At 37.0% G+C, this 19,900-nt stretch overlaps 1 protein-coding gene across 1 annotated transcript in view; it reads left to right on the top strand.

Annotated features, from left to right (window-relative positions):
* The window catches only part of Wdr70 (WD repeat domain 70), a 300,524-nt gene that overhangs the window by 236,355 nt on the left and 44,269 nt on the right, over positions 1–19,900 (top strand). Inside the window, exons 11-13 of the mRNA XM_026401787.2 lie at positions 12,811–12,910; positions 15,523–15,607; positions 16,826–16,964. Coding sequence (XP_026257572.1) covers positions 12,811–12,910; positions 15,523–15,607; positions 16,826–16,964 — 324 coding nt within the window. The remainder of the gene's footprint in view (positions 1–12,810; positions 12,911–15,522; positions 15,608–16,825; positions 16,965–19,900) is intronic.

Below are 19,900 nucleotides of genomic sequence, written 5' to 3'. Positions count from 1 at the left end.
TTTTTATCTTTAGTTCCCTTTTTAGATAGAGCTCCTTGATAGTATAGAGCCATTTTTCTCATCTTGCCATCTGCCCACAACTGTCTTAGTGCCTTGATAAATGTTCACAGAATTAGCAAATTTCAGCAAATATTATTTGGTGCTTCTTCTATAGGCTGTGTTATACTTTTAAATTTAGATTTTAAGTTTTGGATCATATGTTTTTAATGCCACTGAAATTAATGCTGATTGCTGTATCATATTCTTTTTCTTTTTTACTTTACTGGGGATTGAACTCCCGGGTGCTTGGCCAATGAGCTACATCCCAGTCTTCTTATTTTTTAATTTTGAGAAGGGCTTACTAAATTGCTAAGGCCTTGAACACTTGTGATCCTCCTGCCTCAGCCTCCTGGGTTGCTCAGATTACAGGCATGCACCACTATACCAGGCTTTGTGTCATGTAGTTTCCAGTTCTAAAGAGAAGAAAATAAGTTTGTAACTAGATAAGGTAGTCTATCTGAATATATAGGTCTTTTGTTGATGTTGTTATAAAATATGTTACCAATTCATCCATGCATTCATTTTCTAATTACATCATAAAGAATTAGAGAAAAGATTTCATGAAATTTATTATCATTTTTTTTTCTTGGCATTCATTCTCCTTCCCCCTTATCTTCGTGTAGCTTCCAGAGTTGTCTAAAATGCAAAGCTGATGATTTAGTCTTCTGCTCATGAATCCTCAATTCTTCCTTCACATTCACTTATATGCTAGTTACTTTGATAATCTCCCACTTTACCAAATTCAATATCTTGTTCTTAGACTTCTCTTGAAAGTTTGTTTTTGCTACACAGACATTCTGCAACCCTTTTGCACCTGCAGCTGGTAACGCTCACTCTTCTCTACTTTGAGCATGTGGTTCAGGAGGATAAACATAATAGCACATTGGCAGTATTTATGTTAAATGAGCCCATCTTTTCCACGCATCTGCTGCACAGGCGCAGAAACAGATATGTTGTTTCAGCTATTGGCTGCCAGGGGAACAGAAGGGTTGCCACAACACAGTTGACAAACAACCCCCTAAAATACCTAAAAAGCATCAACTCATGCTGCTGGAAAATCAAAATCAGTAAAGGACTGTACATTTTTGATGCCTGATTTCCACTTGGTTCCCTACATCCTCATGTAGAAATTGGACTGTTCTCTAAAGCAGCAACTGGATCATCTTTAGAAGAATACATTTTAGGTTCACTAGCTTTTGCAGGAAAATGTACTCAAAATCACTGGTGAGTTGCTTTGTAGTGCAGTTGAATTGTGCACCATTTGGATGCTTAGTTTTTTGACTGACTTTGATAAGGTTGGCTCTAACAAACCCAGCATCCTTTTCATTCTGTGGCGCCACTAGGCCCGCCACCCTGCCATCCCTCTTTCTCCTCCCCCTTCCCTACCGTCTCACTATCCCTCACTTGAACTGCCTGCCAGAGTTCACAGACAGCTGGGCAGAGTGGCTAAATCACCCAGCTGCCCGGGAAGCTTGGCGGCCAGGCTGAGGGAAGGAAGCATCGGCTCTCTTTGAAGGTTGGCTGCCAGTGAATCTCAGGCAGCTGGACTTCAAAGAGGGGACCGATGGGCTTTCCCTCCTGTCTAGGCAGGTCATTCCATGGTGCTGCGCTTCCGGTGTTGGCATGGTGGTTTCCAAGTTCCTCTTAAATTAAAGAGCTGAATTGGGAGCTGCACTTGTGCTCACATGTGTGTTTCTTATGTGATACAGACAGTCCAAGCCTCCACACACTGTCGCTCTAAACTTAAGAATTAAAGATAAGAAGAAAAGGTAACATCTTTTAAAGGGTGGCCAGGGAAATCCACAGCAGTGGGATTTCCTTATTATCAGCTTGTCACTGTTATTTACCAAGTTTTAAATTACTCAGGGACTTCTGATGTGATCTTGAATAAAGGCTAATCAGCCAATGCTGAATATAGCTGGTAACCTGGAATTAAATGGAGCCATGGTGATAGTTTTATCTGTTTATAGAAATGGGTGTAGCAGTCACCCACTAGAACACACTTGCAGCACTGACCCACTTTTCACCTTTCACCAGTGGTTGGTGAGAGAATGGGCCTAGTAGGGGAAGAACAAGGTGTTATATGAACAGAGTTGGGGCCCACTTTATTTACAAATGGCGGTCAGAGTAAAGGGAGCCTAAAATCAGAAAAGCCAGAGTATATTTTGTGTCCACTAGTGGCCAATAGCGCAGACTCTCCAGTCAGGCTGCCAAGTTTCAAATCCTGGCATTACTATGTACCAGCCATGTGACCTAGGGCAACTGACTTTACCTTTTTTGTACCTCATACTCACCTGGAAAGTAAGGCTAATGATAGTATTTATCTCACCAGGCTGTTGAAAATATTCAAATGGTTAATAGAAACCATATACTTAAGACAGTATGTAGCCCATGGTAGGTGCCCAATAAATGTTAGCGATAATTATTATGTACCAGCTCCCATTGACTGGAACTAGGAGGAAATAACAAATGACTTTGGTTTGTGATGTTTACTGTTCCTGTTTGGATAAAAGACTGCTACTGTCTGCCTTGGATTGAATTTCTAATAGGATATTTGAGAAATCCTTAATAGTGTAAAATATCCTATTATGTAATTTGAAGGAGAAAGCAGTTATATTTATCAATCCCTCTCAGTGCACTGTCTGCCTTGGGGATACACGGAGACTTGATTCATTGAAGGCCATTACTATAACATTCCCTCATACACAACCAAAGGAAGAAACATGGCAGCTTATCATAAAGGGGTATTTTGATGAAGAGTATAGCTCCTAGAGTTAGAATCATGGTTAGAGGTTTTGCTCTTACAATTTCTTGCCATATATATTTGGGTAAGTTATCTCACTGAGCCTCACTCAGCCTTGTTTATAAAATGAGGTAATGATGTATAACTCAGCAGGCTTTTTTAAAGAATGAAATTAGAAAATGTATGTTTTACTGCCCTAAGTAGCAACATGTTGGATAAATGTAGCTGCTGCTCTTATCACTATCACTATTATTGCTACCACCATTAGGTTATAAGTTATTGAACCACAAGGAAGCCTCCAATTAACCTTAGTGATCTGAGAAATAATAGAGGGTCTTTCCTCAGGTTTTTGTTCTCTCTAGATCAAAGTTGAGCTGATTTGGGGCCAAATCTAGCCAGCACCATTTTTGGGGTAGGGGGTACTGGCGATTGAATTCAGGGGCACTCAACTCCTGAGCCACTCCCCAGCCCTATTTTGTGTTTTATTTAGAGATAGGGTCTCACTGAGTTGCTTGGCACCTCGCTGTTGCTGAGGCTGGCTTTGAATTCGAGATTCTCCTATCTCAGCCTCCCAAGCTGCTGGAATTGCAGGCATGTGCCACTGAGCCTGGTGGCTACCTCTTTTTATAAATGAAGTTTTATTGGAACACATAGCATTATCCATTCATCTGTGTGTTGTCTGGTTGCATTCATCCTACAATAGCAGAAGTGAATGGTTGTGACAGTCTATAAGGTCCTCATAGCTTTAAATATTTACCATTTGTTTCCTTCCAGGAAGTTTGCTAACCCTTGCTCTAGATATGTGTTTTCCCAATTAAGATTCAGAGAATGGTTCCATCCATACTGGTATGTGCTATGTGAAAAAAAATGTAGTCAAATAAGCTTTGGAAATGCTAAAGAGGTTGATTTATTCCAGGAGTACTACTTAAAAGTTCTGGCTTTTAATATACTGATGTGTATTGTGAATCTTTAAGACAAGGCCATGGTATGCAAATAAACTCTAGTTTCCCAGGCTTGCTTGGCTATAGCCCCCGCCCCCATCCCCAATATGATGATGTTACACAAAACATTCTCTGGGAAACCCTGCTCTTGGGCTATCTCTCTGGAAAGACTCTTCTTAAATCATTTCTCTTGGTGATTTAGGTGATATTCTCGTTTGGAGACCTATGGAATATCATATGAGATTCTCTATTAGTTACCTTATTTTTTCCCAGTAAAAATTATATTTTGCTTAAAATCAGAACAGTAGAATCTGCCAGTTATTTAAATTGTCTAATCAGATAATATCCCCATCTTTAAATGAATTCTGTATGACATCTCAGAATTATAAATCAGAGTCTCAAAGTCCAAGAAAGACAGGCTGTTTCATTTCATGCCTTCTTGAAAATTTAAAAGCACAGGCCCTCTGTAGGGCTTTAAATTTTTTTTTTTTTCACATCCAGATTTCTGAAACATAAATCTTGAATGCCTAACTGGTATACCAGCTGATCTCAGCTAGGGTTTATAAGAAGAGAGATTAATGTGAAGGTAACTTTTGCCCTAGCCATAAGGGGTTTGTTTTATAGACTAAAGTAAACACCTTGAATTTCAAGTTGCAAGCACATGGGGAGCCAGAAGATTCCAGAGCACTGGCGTCATATTCTGCCTGTGACTCACATATCTCAGTGGCTGAGCTTTCTTTTGCAGCTGCAGCTTCCAGCTGGTCATCAGATAGAGCCTTAGGTAGTCACACACTGTCACCTGGTTTGAGATGACCAAATAGGCATATAGTTGCAACATAGTCCAGTTATGAATGAAGGCTGGGCTATCTCTTTGCCAAACACAGATGATAAATAAATGCTAAGTCATAGTTATGAATCCCAGTGGTTGTAGCAGTGAAATGGAACTGAGAGTGGAGAACCTGCTGGGAAGTGCAGCCCTGGTCATAAATGCAGTCTCCTCTCTCACTTGTGAGTTTCCTACCAAACCTGACACAATGCTTGGCTTATAGTTGGTACAATAAATGTTCTATGAAAGACATGTTTTCCTTCTTTTCCAGCTTGTACATCATTTCGAGTATCCAATGTCTTGTCTTTTTAAAATATATATACATACATATACATATATATACACATACATATACATATATATGTATATGTATATATATTTAGTTATGGGTGGACACAATACCTTTATCTTATTTTTATGTGGTGCTGAGGATCAAACCCAACACCTCACGCATGCTAGGCAAGCACTCTACTACTAAGCCGCAATCCCAGTCCCCCAGCGTTTTATCTTAATTTATTTCTTCTCAGTGTTGTGTGTCTCACTGGGTTGTCAGCAAATGTGGTTGGATTCTAAAATTTTCATATTTCACTTTTACATTATGGAGAATGATGAATGGACTTTGATCATATTTTATTGTCTTTTGTCTTTAAATTATTTCTTTAAAAGAAGGGAAGGAAGAAAAATAGGAAGGAAGGAGGGAAGAGAAAAACATGGCCTGAAACTTAATTTTTTTTTAAAGAAGTTAGAAACTTAGAAAACTGTCAACTTACCATGAAACATATTGTTTCCTTGAGACATGCTCAAAAGTTCAGAGTTTCATTTTCTATATTAAGTATGTTCCTCTTATAAGCACCATGATATGTGATGTATGACATTGTACTCTAAGACTGTCACTGGTTCTCAAGTTCAAATGGTGTGCCTGGGAAGAAAATAATCTGAAGCTAACTTACTTGAAAGAAAGGGTCAGAAATGTGGGAAAAGAGCTTTCATCTAGTACCATTTAAAAAAAGCAACTCAAATATAACCCTTCCTTTGCATGTCCTCCAATATTGAACTATTTCCAAGTGTTCTCCTGTCCCATTTCTGTATTATCACCTGCAATAATTGTAACTGAAATAATAATTAATTACTTCAGTTGGTGCCAAAGAATATATAGAAGAAATGATGGCTATAAATCACTGGAAACAGACTACAACTTCTTAGGGACAATGGTTATCTGAAGCCAAGCATGATAAGAATTAAGAAACATTTCTAGAGAGAATTCTCATAGGCACAGAAAATGTAAAGATGAGAAGTATAGTGTTTTTATAAAGTATTAGACATGGATAAAGTAGAATAAATTTGAATTACAGGGTCACGGGACTTGTATATGTTGGGTATTATTTGGTAGTATGTTTAGTAGAAGAGAAAGAATCAACCTTCTGAAAAAGTTGGTAATAATGCCCCCATATAATGTTTACTATGCTGGGCATGGTTCATGTTCTTTATGTGTCAGTTAACTTTTGCAACATAACAAACTACCCCTAAAACTTAGTGGCTTAAAACAACATTTCTTATTTTTTATGATTCTGTCTGTTGGTTGAGTGGTTTGGGGCAGTCCTTCTCCTCTGAACAGGTTTGGCTGATTTCTGAGGGGCTTTGGATTGCATTTGCAGCTGATAGCTCACTTGTGGCTGAGGGTCTAGGATGGCGTCTCTCATATGTCTGGCCCTTGCCTAATTGCCAGCTGGTGCTTATAGGATGACTGAGCACATGCCACTGATCATTCAGGAAACTAATCCATACTTTTTCACCTGTTGGCTTTGTTCCAAAAGCAGCAAGAAAACAATTCAATGTACTTTCCTTTGCAGACTTTTTCCTGTGTCTTGTTTGCTAGTGTTTTCTGAAAAGCAGATCCCATGTCAGCATTTGATATATAAGAATTCTATTGCCAAAATGCTGTGAGGGAAAATTGGGTATATAGCCAGAGGAAGCTGGAGAGGCCGATGATGATATAGGTCTGATCCCTAGGAAAAAAAGAGGGAAGGGAGGATAGGAAGTACCTCAGACTGCAGCATAGTTCTAAGAAAGCTGTGGCCAGGTCAATGGGAAGTCCTTGAGACTAAGTCACACTGAACAGTTATTAATATGTACCAGCTAAAATTGGGACCACTGTTTGATTAAGCTTATAGTAGTCAACAGTCCCTTTGTGGAAAGACTAGGGGAATATCACAACTTGCCCCAGTAGGTAGCAGTGTCCTTTCTTTCAGCAATGTGCCTTTGACATCAATAGGCATTTGATATGAAAATTGTCTCAGATATGGGAATAGAGCAAGAGATCATGACTTTTTACTGTGGTGACCACCTTCAGGCTGCTGCTTTCCCATTCATCCCTCTTTTTCATTGTATATGTTAAGCAGTATGTTTGTTGGTTGCCCATTATTCTGTCTCCAGAGATGCCCTGTGGTGACTACCATTTTTGCAGTTCCCTATGCATTAAGCCCTGTTGAGTAGCTCTCTGATTTTGCCAATCATTACAGCAATTGCAGTCTCTTGCTACTTGAAATTTAACCTTGCAAGTGTTTCCATTGATATTACTGCCCCAGCTCTGTGACTAGCCCTGGGCTGCATAGGAGAGCTGCCACTAAACTTTTTGGTGATGCTGATCCCCTCTGTGCATTCTTTGTGTGTGTGTGTGGTGCTGGGGATTGAACCCAGAACCTTGTGCATGTGAGACAAGCACTCTACCAACTGAGCTAATATCCCCATCCCTCACCTGTGCATTCTTGATGGCCTTGTTGAATGGTGTATCCTCTGGGCTCTCCCTTGAAAAATAATATTGTTTTCTGACTTGACAAAATATATTCATTTCAGCATGCTTGCTTCTTCTATATTTCTTATTCTTTTATTAATCATCTACAGTTGGGCATTTTTGCTTTACTCAACATTGACCCTCACTTTTCTAGGCCTCTAGCAGGATTCTAGAAGCAAAGTTATTTCTCCGAGATCCTTTCTAGGGTATTAAATCTTATGTTCAAAAATGGGTTCCCAAATCAATGAATCTTGTTTATTTAGCCTTACTTCCCTACCCCCTTGATCAAGTGTCCCCCAAATCCAAACTCATGTTATATTTCATGATTCTTGCCAGTAGCTGCTAGCCAATTTTAAAATCTCTTTTGTTATATGTTCTCTTCCCTCCCTTATTAGGTCTAGTTCTTACCTAGCTGAGTAATAATACTGAGTTTAACCCTAATTATTATTCTGGCAGTCAGGAGAGGAGAAAGGAAAAGGAGAAGGTCCTAAGAAGAGGAGGTATCTGGTCCCTTGGAAGCTGGGTGGGGGTGGGGGGTTGCAGCAGGAAGAAATTCTAGTTTTTGCTAGGCAAGAGAGAGTTACCTCTTTAAGCTGTGAGAGGTCTTAGGGTTTTGAGTGGGTGGGTAGTATGTCTACAGAACTAGCATCCTATGGGATATCTGTCCAAATATACTCTGACATTTCAGGGTCTTAGGTTTTCCCAACTAGAGTCCTGACTTTAGTTTTTTTTTTGTTTGTTTGTTTTATTTTTGCAGTACTGGGGATTGAACCCAGGGCCTCATGCATGCCAAGCATGCACTCTGCCCCTGAGACACATCCCAGCCCAAGAGCCCTGACTTTAGAATAATGAACCTGCCTTGGCTGAACATTTAAATGTCACTAGAGCTCTGTAAATCTAACTATCTGGTTTCCTATCTGTTGCTCAAATGTGTCAGTTCTGCTACAGGAGATAACAGCCTCTTTGGAAGCTGCTGAAGTAGTCCACTTAGTCTTTACCTGTTAATGCCTCTCATTTTCATTATCCCTCTGCAAGGCATCAGTAAAACTTAACAGTAACCAACAAACACTTGTCTTTGTAGACAGGATTCCTTGCCATAGCTTTTAAATGCCTAAAACATTGCACCCATGAGGACATTCCTCCACCCAGGTCACCTCCAGTACTTGGACGAGTACCACATACTATTTAGGACAACTCTAAATACAGAATTGAAAATACAAAATTGATTAGAATTGTTTAACACTAAGCTTGAAAATAGATTTCCTAGTGGGAAAGAATTTTTCTACCTGTTGAAAAGTCCTAGGAATAGATTTTAGGGGACAATCAAATATTAATACACCCAATTTATGAAGTAGCCTAGTGCTTGCTTCCTTCTTGCTCATGGAGTTTGTGTTTTGGCACTATGGTTGCCTTTTAGAATCTTTCTGAAAGGAGGTATTCACTATACACTTATAACCTTGTGCTGACACAGGCAGAGAGACAGAAGATGAAATGTAACTTGGTCTTTTGGGACTGGTGAGAAGGGCAGGGGTGGAAAGATAGATGTGAGGCATGTTATTTTAATAGGTTAATAAACTGAGAAGTAGAAAGATTAAATACTTTAGCCAGTTAGTAAGCTAAAATTTTATTCTAGGTCAGCCTGACTCTAGTACCAGTATTATTTGTAATAAATTTTTCTCTATTTTCAGGTTATCAATTAAATCACTACAATTAAAATATTTTATTCTGTGGTTTTTATTTACTTTGATCACTTTGTGAATTGTCCTTTTCCTGTGATAGATATATGTAGAACAAGAGATAGATATTGGGATCTAGGCAGAAGTAACTGCTGGATGGAAACTCACTTACCCTTGGTACCACCATAAAATGCTTGAATTATTGAGAAGTTCAAAAACTGATATGTTTAAGATTTTGTGAAAGATAGCGTAGCTTTCTTATCAGGAGAACTGTGAGAATCTGTTCTGTGCCTCTGACATTCTTTGTAGTGATTTGCTGACAACCTTTGGCATTCCTTGGCGTATAGAAGCTTCACCTTGATCTCTGCCTCTTCAGAATGTGATCTTATTTGGGAATAGGGTCATTGCAGATGTAATTAGTTAAAATTAGGTTATTCTGGAATAAGGTGGACCCTGAATCTAATATGGGTGGTGTCCTTATTAAAAGGGGAAATTCCTGCACAGGAAGAACACCATGTAAAGATGAAAGCAGCTCTAAGAAGGAAGCATCCTGCTGAAACTTTAGATTTTGGACTACTGGCCTACAGAAATATGAGATGATAAATTTCTGTTGTTTAAACAATCCAGTTTGTGGTACTTTGTTAAAGCAGCCCTAGCAAACTGATCCACCAAGTCATAAAAATAATGATAACAATGTAAACTCCACCTGTTTAGTATTTTTAGACAAAGAATATTGGAGCAATATTTTATGATTTTGAGTTAAGGTTTTTCTAGGACAACCATTTGTATCATAGTGTCTATCCCAACAATATGCTCTAAGATAGTGACTGTGATAGAGCCCAAGCCTTCCAAAAAATGGTTTAAACTATAATAAAATAATGTGCTGGATATTTAGACAGAGGCCAAGTTAGCAACCAGTGATAAAAAAGAAAAGAAATAAATACTGTGAATTCCAGGGATAAGGATGCGGTAATCTAGGCCTTCATATAGTAAGCTTTTAATCAAATAAAGTAATATAAACAAACAAACAATAATAGCTTCTCTCTAGATAATTTAGTCTTCCCCTAACCTTCATCAGTATCTTCTTTAAGGAAACCTGTGCTGGTATAACTCTGAGATTCTGGAAGCAAATATTGATTGATATTTTCAGGGCTCATGGTCAATTGTTGTATATTTTGTATAAAAGTATGAATATAGATAAGTTGCTTTTATAAAACTGTGCCAACTATTCCATTACCAAAAATGATTAGAGAGAACTAATGGGAGAAATAAAGATAAAAGGTGCTAGTTGGAGCAAAGCCTATTCTCAAAACTGAAATCCATGCTGGAGATGCAGTCTGTGGAACTGGAGCTGCCCGGATTCTAACCAGAATGAAGTGCTGTAACATTTGGGTGCTTGCCAAATTAATGTTCTCCTTACCTGGAATGTCTTCCCCTTGTCTGCTTAGTTAAATATTCCCTGTTTTTCAGAGCACGTTGCAGTGTAGCCTTTTCTGCAAAACCTTTATTTTTGTAAGCCACAGAGTACTGACACTCATCTAAACTCCTACTCTCATATTTTTCATGCTCTATTCCTTAGGCAACTAAATGGTAATTACAAGACTATATTTGATAACATTCTCATTACAGCTAAATCTAAACCTCTACAGGGGCAGGGACCTTGTCTACTTTTTTCACCTTGACACACTTCTGGGTACATGGTAGATAATTTAAAAAAAAAACTTTTTTTAAATAAAGGATTGAATATATGTAAAAATAATCCCTACTGGAATGTAGTGTCCTCTCTCTGGAACACAATTTCTTGTTCCTGTCTTCTGCTCCTTCATCTGCCTTTACCTTATCAGTTAGGTCTCTGATTTCTTTTTGCTCCTCTTTTCCCCCATTCCCAAAGTTAAGGACCTCTCTCAGTGCTCATAAATTACTTATACTTCTCCACTGTTGCCCTTGTTACTCTGTATACTTACCCATATTTTCTCAGGGAATGTCAACTCTTTGAGGAAAGAAGCCTTGTTTATTTATGTACATTTATGTTTCTAGTGCTTAATATAGTATCTGCCAGATAGTTGGTGTCCAGTTAATGAAATGTCAAATCAATGAATTCTTTATGTCAATGAAAGATAGAAACATGATAATTAATACAAATTTCTAAGACTGGCACCCAGAGAAAGAACTGAGTGAGGTCAGTTTTCACTCAGTATGCATAAATTATTATAATTTTAATGAACTGGTCTACTTTGTGCTCCTCATTACTAAAAACTTTTAGGTGTAAGCCCAAGGACTGGGTGTCAGGAATTTTGTTGGGATGGTAAAGTATACATGAGTTCTGTTTTGTGACTTACTCTTTGCCAAGCGTTGTTGTGATACCAGTGGCAATGGGGGTCACTTGCATTCCCATACATTTGATTCCCTGAGAGACTCACATGCTGTCATTACTTAGTGGTATCTGTGTCCTCTGCCATGGAATTATTCTAGGAAAATTGGTAATGGCCCAGAACTATTAATGTGTACACGCATATACACAGGTCCACATAAACAAACTGACACATGATTAGCCATCACAGAGGGTACTGTATCCATGGCACCTATATAGGGGATGAGGTGTTTAATGGACCAGATTTTGTTCATGTAGGTCTTACTTTGGAGGTGACTGACTTCCTATAACCGAGTGGCAAGATTGGTGTAGTAGAGATACAAACCATCAACTATGGAGAAGTAATGTTAGAAGTATATTTATCTGCCTTCATCTTACCTCTCTTGGTTGTTGAGTGGTTATAACCATTTGCTTGCAGTGATTTTTTAAATAAGAGAAGATAAATAAACCTACAATATTAAATCATATTCTTCTTTCTTCATCTTATTTGGATCCTTATACATAAAGACTCAATGTTGAACTTCTCCCTTCAAAGCTTAAGAAAATGTTAGACAAGGAAAGACTAATTTTAAAAAATGTAAAAAGATGATGATAGATCAGATAAAAGAAGGGGGGTTATAGTGCAATGTTTAAGAGTAGGCTTTTGGAGTTCAAACTTACAGGTCTATCACTTACAAACTATGTGGCTTTGGATAAGGCACTTGCCACTGTACTTCAATTTCCTAAAAGATAAAATAGGGATTTTAGTGATAGAACCTAATAGAATGATTACAAGGACTAAATAGGCAAGGTAGTAAAAGATAAAGTGCCTAGGATTTAAAAAGCATATGTAAGGGTTAGCGCTGTTATTATTTTCATAACTATTATCTAGTAGGCACATTAAAAATTCTGCAAGACCTACAACCATATGCACGGTGTCTGGCATATTCTAGGGATACAATAAGTATCTTTGTTTTGTTTTTGCAGTATTGAAGTTTGAACCCAGGCCCTTAAACATGCTAGACAAACAAGTACTCTAACACCAAATCACATCCCCAGCCTACCCAGAAATATTTTTGAGCAAGTAAATTGTATGCCCATTTGTATTTATATTTGATCTTTCAGGTAAATATAGAAAATCATCCTAATAACTGTAATATGAAGAACTAAATGCAGTTGTAATCTTGTGTTGCTCAGGGCTTCCTAAAGCTGTCTGGAAAATGTCTCCTGCTAGGACTTACATTATCTCTTCTTTATTTAATGGAGACTTTGAAAAGCCTTTCAGAATTTTTTTTTGGAAGGAAAGAAACTATAATCAGTGAAACTAATACTTTATCCGTAGGTGTATATAATTTTCTATATGATAAAGTGAAACAGTCTTGCCTCAAAAATATTCTCATCTGAATTTAAGTGACATGTTAACACTTTGTGTTTGTACAAACAGGTTCATCCTAAATTCCACTATAAACAGGCTCATGACCCAGGCACAGACACTTCTTGTGTGGCTTTTTCCTATGATGGTAATGTCCTTGCCTCTCGTGGAGGTAAGTTTAAAAACTTTCTTTTTGATGTGTTTCTACATATAAAATGATGATATTTAACTCTTTAAAGAAGTCGTGCTAATATCCTAGCACTTAGTAAAGTTAGCTATGCTTTTTGTTAATGTACCTGTACTAGTATGTTTTTTTCCCATTAAATCCATTTTCAACTTGGAACATTGTTTGTATTAGAAGTTATCAAGTAAAATTTAGAAAGCATATTTCTTTGCTTAAGAGTTTGATGCCACCGTGGATGAGGTTTGCCCCTGCCCTCAGAATTTAGTAGATGATCTCCTACATTCTTTCCTTCTTATGCCATTTTATAATTCTGTCTCTAGTGTTTCAGAATCCTTGTTGACCAAATCCTTGTTGATTTTTTTTACAGTTCAAATAATACCTTAATTCAGTTAAAAAAATGTTTACCTAGATGTTATTTTTCAAATAATTCTAGATGGTCATATTTTAAATATGGTTGGATATAGGTTTTTTTCCCTAATTTTTTGCTACATCTTTCTCACATGGATAAGTCTTCTTTAATAGAAGGAAAAGGATAAAAGTGGAAGCAGGTTTAGGGGCTCTGCATTTTGGCTGAAAATTTTTTGTAGGCCCATTTGTGGAAAGAGAAAAGAAAATAGTGCACAGGGTAGACAGTTTGGAGCCATGCTACAAATGACCTTAAATATCACATAAAAGGTAGGCCAAAGAAGGATCTACATTTTGCATGGACAAATCTCACAGTGTTAAGTTTATTTTTTCATCTATTCTCTTAACTACTATATAGTTTGAGCACCTACTGTGAACTTTATTCTAGATTCTGTGTATAGACTATGAATATATCATAGACAGGGTCCCTTTCCTGAAAAAATTTATGATGTAGTACATAGGGTAGTGAAAGTGAGGAGAGGTGAAGAGACCTAACACCATTTTCCCTTGTTTAATGAGTCCATGCCCTTTTACTCTTGGAAGCTCCATTCAGATTCTCTTTCTTCTCAGGAAGCCTTATCTATTGTATACAAACTATCTTTACTTGCATACTTAATAAAAAATCAAAACACATGTACATATAATTTTCTCTTTATGGTACACATAGCAAGTGTGGATCTATATAAAATATGTATTTTGTTTCATCAATTCTAGCCTGCTACTTGAGTTCTGAGATGACTTCTAATTAAAGCTACATATATTCTTTACTCAAAACCAGTGGTTCTTATTTAAACAGTGTGTCTGAATCCCCCAGAAATATTTTCCAAATGGTAAAATACCACATAGAAGTTGTCACATTCTTTAGGGTGGTGTGCTCAAATTTCTGAGTTAGATTTGGGGGAGATGAAGGGAAAAAAGAGGTTATTATAACTTGAAAATTCCTCCCAGCTTATTCTAAAACAGGCGAGCCTTCATCCACTTGATAAATATAGGTCTAACTCTGTTTCAGTCAAAGCCATTTTGGTGACGATTCTTAACTCCCCCTTCCATCCTCTAATAGCTATTGGATAGCTTAATTGATCAATACCACATATGCTATATTCCATCATTTTTCTTCCTGGATTTATAGGAAATGACAGATGGAAGTCTATTCAGCAGAGTCCCAAAGGTGTTACCTGGTGTTACTAGGTGCTCCTACTAGTTCCAGAACCTTCTGGGTTCACTGGAATTAAATGCAGATTAATGCTTTCATGTTGTTTGAGAATTGTAAGAATATATTACTTTTTAATGCTAAAAGTAATAAGGTAACATTCCAAAGGTAAGTCTGATTACAAAGTTCTTTCAGTACAAGCAGGTTCTGAGTCTAACAATTGGGGATTCATGTACCTACCAGAATTTTGGATTTTAAACAGAAGGGTCCCTGAGGAGAGAAGGAGGGTTTTTATTGAGCTCTTTACTCACCTGACTTACACCTGATCCTGATTCCTTATTGGACCTAAAGGGATGAGGCAGGCCTCAGCTGTGAGCACTGCAGAGCAAGAACAGCAAAGACATTACTTTTAAGAATTTGACTTTTGTTCTGGTCAGGAATTTGTTAGTAACCCTATAGAAACATAAAAAGTGATTCTTAAAAGAATATTCATTACTCTTTAAATTGCCTGAGAAAGCAGTACTCCCCAGCAAAGTGAAGAATGATAGCCACAGGTAGAATTACATGGGAGGGCAGGGAATAACATAGCTCATTCTCATTAATGTTAATGGATAGTTCTGCCCACATACTAGTGGGGGAAAAGAATCTGTTGTAAATTGAACTATTTTCAGTACTGAAATTGATATCTTCCCAAGTCAGGTTATGCTCAAACATTCCGTGGGGAACTACCATCTGCTCTAAAATTCATGCTTTAGAGTTCTTCTAGCATACAGATGCTACATCAATCTTGAAAGTAATTTCTATAAGGCTGACTCATTATCATGTAACTTTTTATTGTTCGTTCAACTCTTACTGCTTTCAAACTTTCTTAACAGTTAAAAAAGTAAAATATGTCTATCTGGCTTCTCTTTCTATCTTTCCTCCTTCCTTCTGTTCTTATTCTTCCTTTCTTACACTTATACACTGAGTTCAGATCTTAACTTTGAAAGGAATCCTTTTTGTGAAATTCACCTTTTTCCTATTTTTTTCCCCATTTCTCTATCAGGTGATGATACATTAAAATTATGGGATGTCCGACAATTTAATAAGCCACTTTTTTCAGCCTTGGGTCTTCCCACCATGTTCCCAATGTAAGTAATTTGGTTGGCATAGGACAATGGAAAATAAATTTCTTTACCATAATGTTAATTTATATCATGTCTTTTAGATCTTCTAGAAAAGGGACTTGAAAGAATGATTGAAAATTGTTTTGTGAAAGATGCATTTTATTTTATTTTTCATTTTGTACATTCTTCAGATTAAAAGTTTTTTTTGAAGTTAAATGACATGTGTGCTCCTGTGTATATTTGTATATATGTTGTGTGCACACACAATTCCCTCAGTTATTCAAACTGTCTTGCTCTGGGTAACTGAATACTATTACTTCTACTAAGTTGGCAACTGGAACTTTTGAAGATTTTATGAGGCAGCTAAGGTGAATTTTAACCTCCAAGTCCTTAATTGGTACCTAGGCAATGTTTCTATGTTGGTAGAAATGAAAGTTCATATTCATGATAAATAATGATCAACAGGGAGACTATGAAAGTAATGGAAGCATCAAACGGAGGAAGCTGTGTAACAGTAGAGACCAGCTCTAACATGCTCCACTGCCCCTGCATCAGCTGTGAAACCAGATCAAGAAACAGACATGACTTTATAGTGGATGCAAATTTTGGAGCTGTAATGCCTGCTACCAGTAATACTCAATACATGAATTCTTTGGACCAGGTCTTAGATTATTCACAGTCAGGTGACCAGACCTCTGATAATAAAAGCCATTGAATCAGTGTCATCAATCATCCATTAGTTTCAGCAGTGTAACCTACTCTTTGTTTCATGGTGCTGGACTTATGTAACTGAAGTGATTTAGAGATGATGGCAGTGGTGGTGATAATAGAAAATAGTACCAAGAAAAAAAAAAAAAGCCTAAACAATCTATACTTAGACATTAGTCACATATGTCTGTCTGTAGACACTCTCAAGATCTACATTGAGTTTTTCCCACATTTCCTTGTATGACAACATATAATATAGAAGTTGAGAGCGTAGGTTCTGAAGTCAGACTGCCTGTGTTTGAATCCCATCTGTACCATTTCCTTGTGTGATCACGGACAAGGTTTACTTAACCTCTCTGCCTTAGTTTCCTCATCTACAGTGGTGATAATATCTACCTCATAGGGTTATTATGAAGATCGAGGAGGAGTTAGCCAGCTCTTTTTACAATGAAGTTTATGTTTTATTTAATTCACTAATTGCTGTACTGTTATAGGGGTCATCAGCTTATACTTATGAACTCTTTTTGGTTTTAGGACTGACTGCTGTTTTAGTCCAGATGATAAACTCATAGTCACCGGTACCTCTGTTCAAAGGGGATGTGGCAGTGGCAAACTCGTTTTCTTTGAGCGCAGGACTTTCCAAAGAGTGTATGAAATAGACATCACCGATGCGGTATGTGTCTTTTTCTCCACAGCCTTGAGAAAGAAGTGAAGTTTGCATGTTAGCTATCTTTTGTTTTGATTTATTTTTAAAAATAGAACACAAACACTGGCCCTTACCATGTAGTGGTAGCTTCTTTTTTCTGCAACACAGGAATCATCAGTACATTGTAGATTGGCTGATCTATCCTATCCCTTTCCCTGCTCCAGTTTTCTTATGGGTCCAGACTTCAGTCAGAATTTCAGCTGGGCCTGGGTCATTTCCCTTTCTGTGCCAACCAAATTGAGGAGGGAAGAAGCCGATAGTCACGGAGTATACACAGAAAGGAACATGCCACAACGTGTATGTTAGAAAAGATCCAGAGATTGTGGACAAGTGTGAAAAGTTATGCCCTCAGAGAATGATGACATTTGTCATTATTTCCTAAACCCTGCAAACTTTGACAGAATTCTGCTTGCCAGAGTTGTGGTCATTAAGATAAGGCTCCACTTCCACTGAACTTTTTTGCTGTCCAATTATTGGGAAGCTTAAAAAGTTTCAGATTTAACTTCTATATCTTAAAAAAAAAATCCAGAATCTTTCACTTTCTTTACACATTTATTTGAACTCTAAAATGCCAACATTCACTCACTCTTTCCATCATGGTCTGAGATTGGTGCCACACATAATATAATAATAGTGGAGACTCCCAGAGGAAAAGTTGAATTCTCTTAAAGTGAGTATTATCATTTAAATGGGAAGGCAAATCATTCTAATTTTCTGAGTATGAAATGGGCCAATTAATGCCTGTGTAAAATTTCTTTGGCTCATTGTCAAAAGCTTTATTAATGTCCTCTATCTTAAACACTACTCTTATGTAGTTTCTCCAGTTGTTTCAGCTCTTTGTAAATAGCTGAGATATATTATGCACTTAAGGATTCAGACAGTTGAACAATGGTTTTTAAATCATCAGTAAAAAGCTCTTGTCTCTAATGTTCTAGTATTGCTATGGAGTCTTAATTTGTAGGCCCCAAATTTGAAATCATGGTAGTTTGAGTATTATAGAAAAAGTAAAGTAACAATAAAATGAATTTTGGATGGTTACTCAAGTTTTATAGATTCTAATCTCATGACATAATTTGAAATTTGCCAGCACTTATAATACTTTTCTGGGGTGCATCCAGGAGCCAACTAAAACACGAGAATCATAGAAAAATAATTGACTTCATCAACTTTAATCTTAAAAAGTAAGATTATTATAATTGTTTGTTCCATAAGTAAGCTGTGTTCTGCTATGCCTCTCCATGACTGTACATTTCAGTATGATTCTTGCATTTAAAATCATAATTTAAGTTGAAATGTAAATAAATTAAGAAATGTAGAAGTATGATTGTATTTTTAACCATATGCTGAACTTCTGTAGTTTCAGGAGGAACATGCTATTTGCTGGAAAAAACAATGTCTCATAGTATGATAAAAGTTGCTTTTCTAGCTGGATATTTTTCTCCATAGTGCTTACCACCACCTCATGTATTGTATAGTTGTTGTTGTTGTTATTATTATAATTATTATTATTTCTGTCTGCTTCTGATAGGATATAAGTAGCATAAGGGCAGAAACATGTTTTGTTCACTGTGGTGTCCTCAGTGCTTAGAACAGTTCCTGGCACATAGATAGCATTTAATATTTAGTGAACAAGTAGGTATTCTACTTGGGGAGTGCAAATAATGCATATTGTAGAATATCAGTGTGCCACTGGAGTGGTGAATAAGGTAAAGAAGAGGTATTTATACTTGGAAAGATAAACTGGCACACCAAATACCATAATATGAAATTATTTTATCTTGTGGTGTGTTTTTAAAGCATAGAATGACAACACATTTAGGCATAGGTTTTGGAACAGTTAGCTCTTATTGAAATGAAAAAAAATAGATTTATAATATTTGGTGAGCATTTTTCTCTCTGAAGGTTGGGGTTTTTAACTTGGGAGACTGGGTGAATGTTCCTCAAGATAAAAATATATCTATAGAAAATAAAGCAGATTTTGGAAGAAAGATAGTGAGCTCTGTTGTTGATATATGTTGAACTTGTAGTGCTTATAGGACTTTTGGGTATAGAGGCTTGGTAGCCAGATGAGCAAATGAGTTTGGTGCTTAAGAGAAAGAAAATACAGTTTTAGGGGAAGCATTTATAGTTTACAGTTTCAATATTAGTTGCTGATGAGTTTGACTGAGGATAGGGCATAGAGGATAGAAAAGATGAGCCCATAGAATCTAAGGGATGAGCAAATAAAAAGAAGCTAACAAAGGAAAAGTTTCATTAAATATAGTTACCATATACTAGGTCATCTTAGAAAAATCAGGAAACAGATTTTGAGATCCATTCAAATACGTAGATGAAGAGAAAACTCCAAATAGAGATAAAACCACATACCTTAGAGGGGCCTTTACATCACTGGTTTAGTTGTGGTATTTTGCGGGGTGGGGTGTTGTTAACATCAGACTGTACTGCTTTCAACTTAAATGTCGAATGTAGGTTAAAGGGGCTTTAAGCTCCCCCTTTGACCTATTGTCTTAAGTTTTAAGTCTTCTTGGATTGTAGAAGAAACTAATGTATTTCTCGGAATGGGTAAAGTGTGGGCACATTGGTGAATGTGCAAACTGTCCCCCCAAACCCTATTATATTGTATTTTTTCATTAAAAACCAAATAGTTATTGTTTTTTTAGTGATACCAAATATGCATAATTGTTTTTGAGTTTTGATTTGCACAAAGGCAGCCTCCCATGTTCTTAGCTTGGTAGTACAATCAGTTGACTAGGCTCAGGCAGGGTGGTTCCATGTCCAGTCACCTTAATAAAGGACAATTGGTTATATTCTTCTCTCATGCTCTTCTAAAACAGAATAAATCCTTAGATAATTATATTCTAGGACACCAAGTTTAAATCATTATATATATGGAATCAAACATA

Source organism: Urocitellus parryii, chromosome 1 (genome assembly GCF_045843805.1).
Source record: "Urocitellus parryii isolate mUroPar1 chromosome 1, mUroPar1.hap1, whole genome shotgun sequence".
NCBI classification, from domain to species: Eukaryota; Metazoa; Chordata; class Mammalia; order Rodentia; family Sciuridae; genus Urocitellus; species Urocitellus parryii.
The sequence above is the reverse complement of the archived record's forward strand: the minus strand, read 5'-3'. Positions and strand labels throughout refer to the sequence as shown.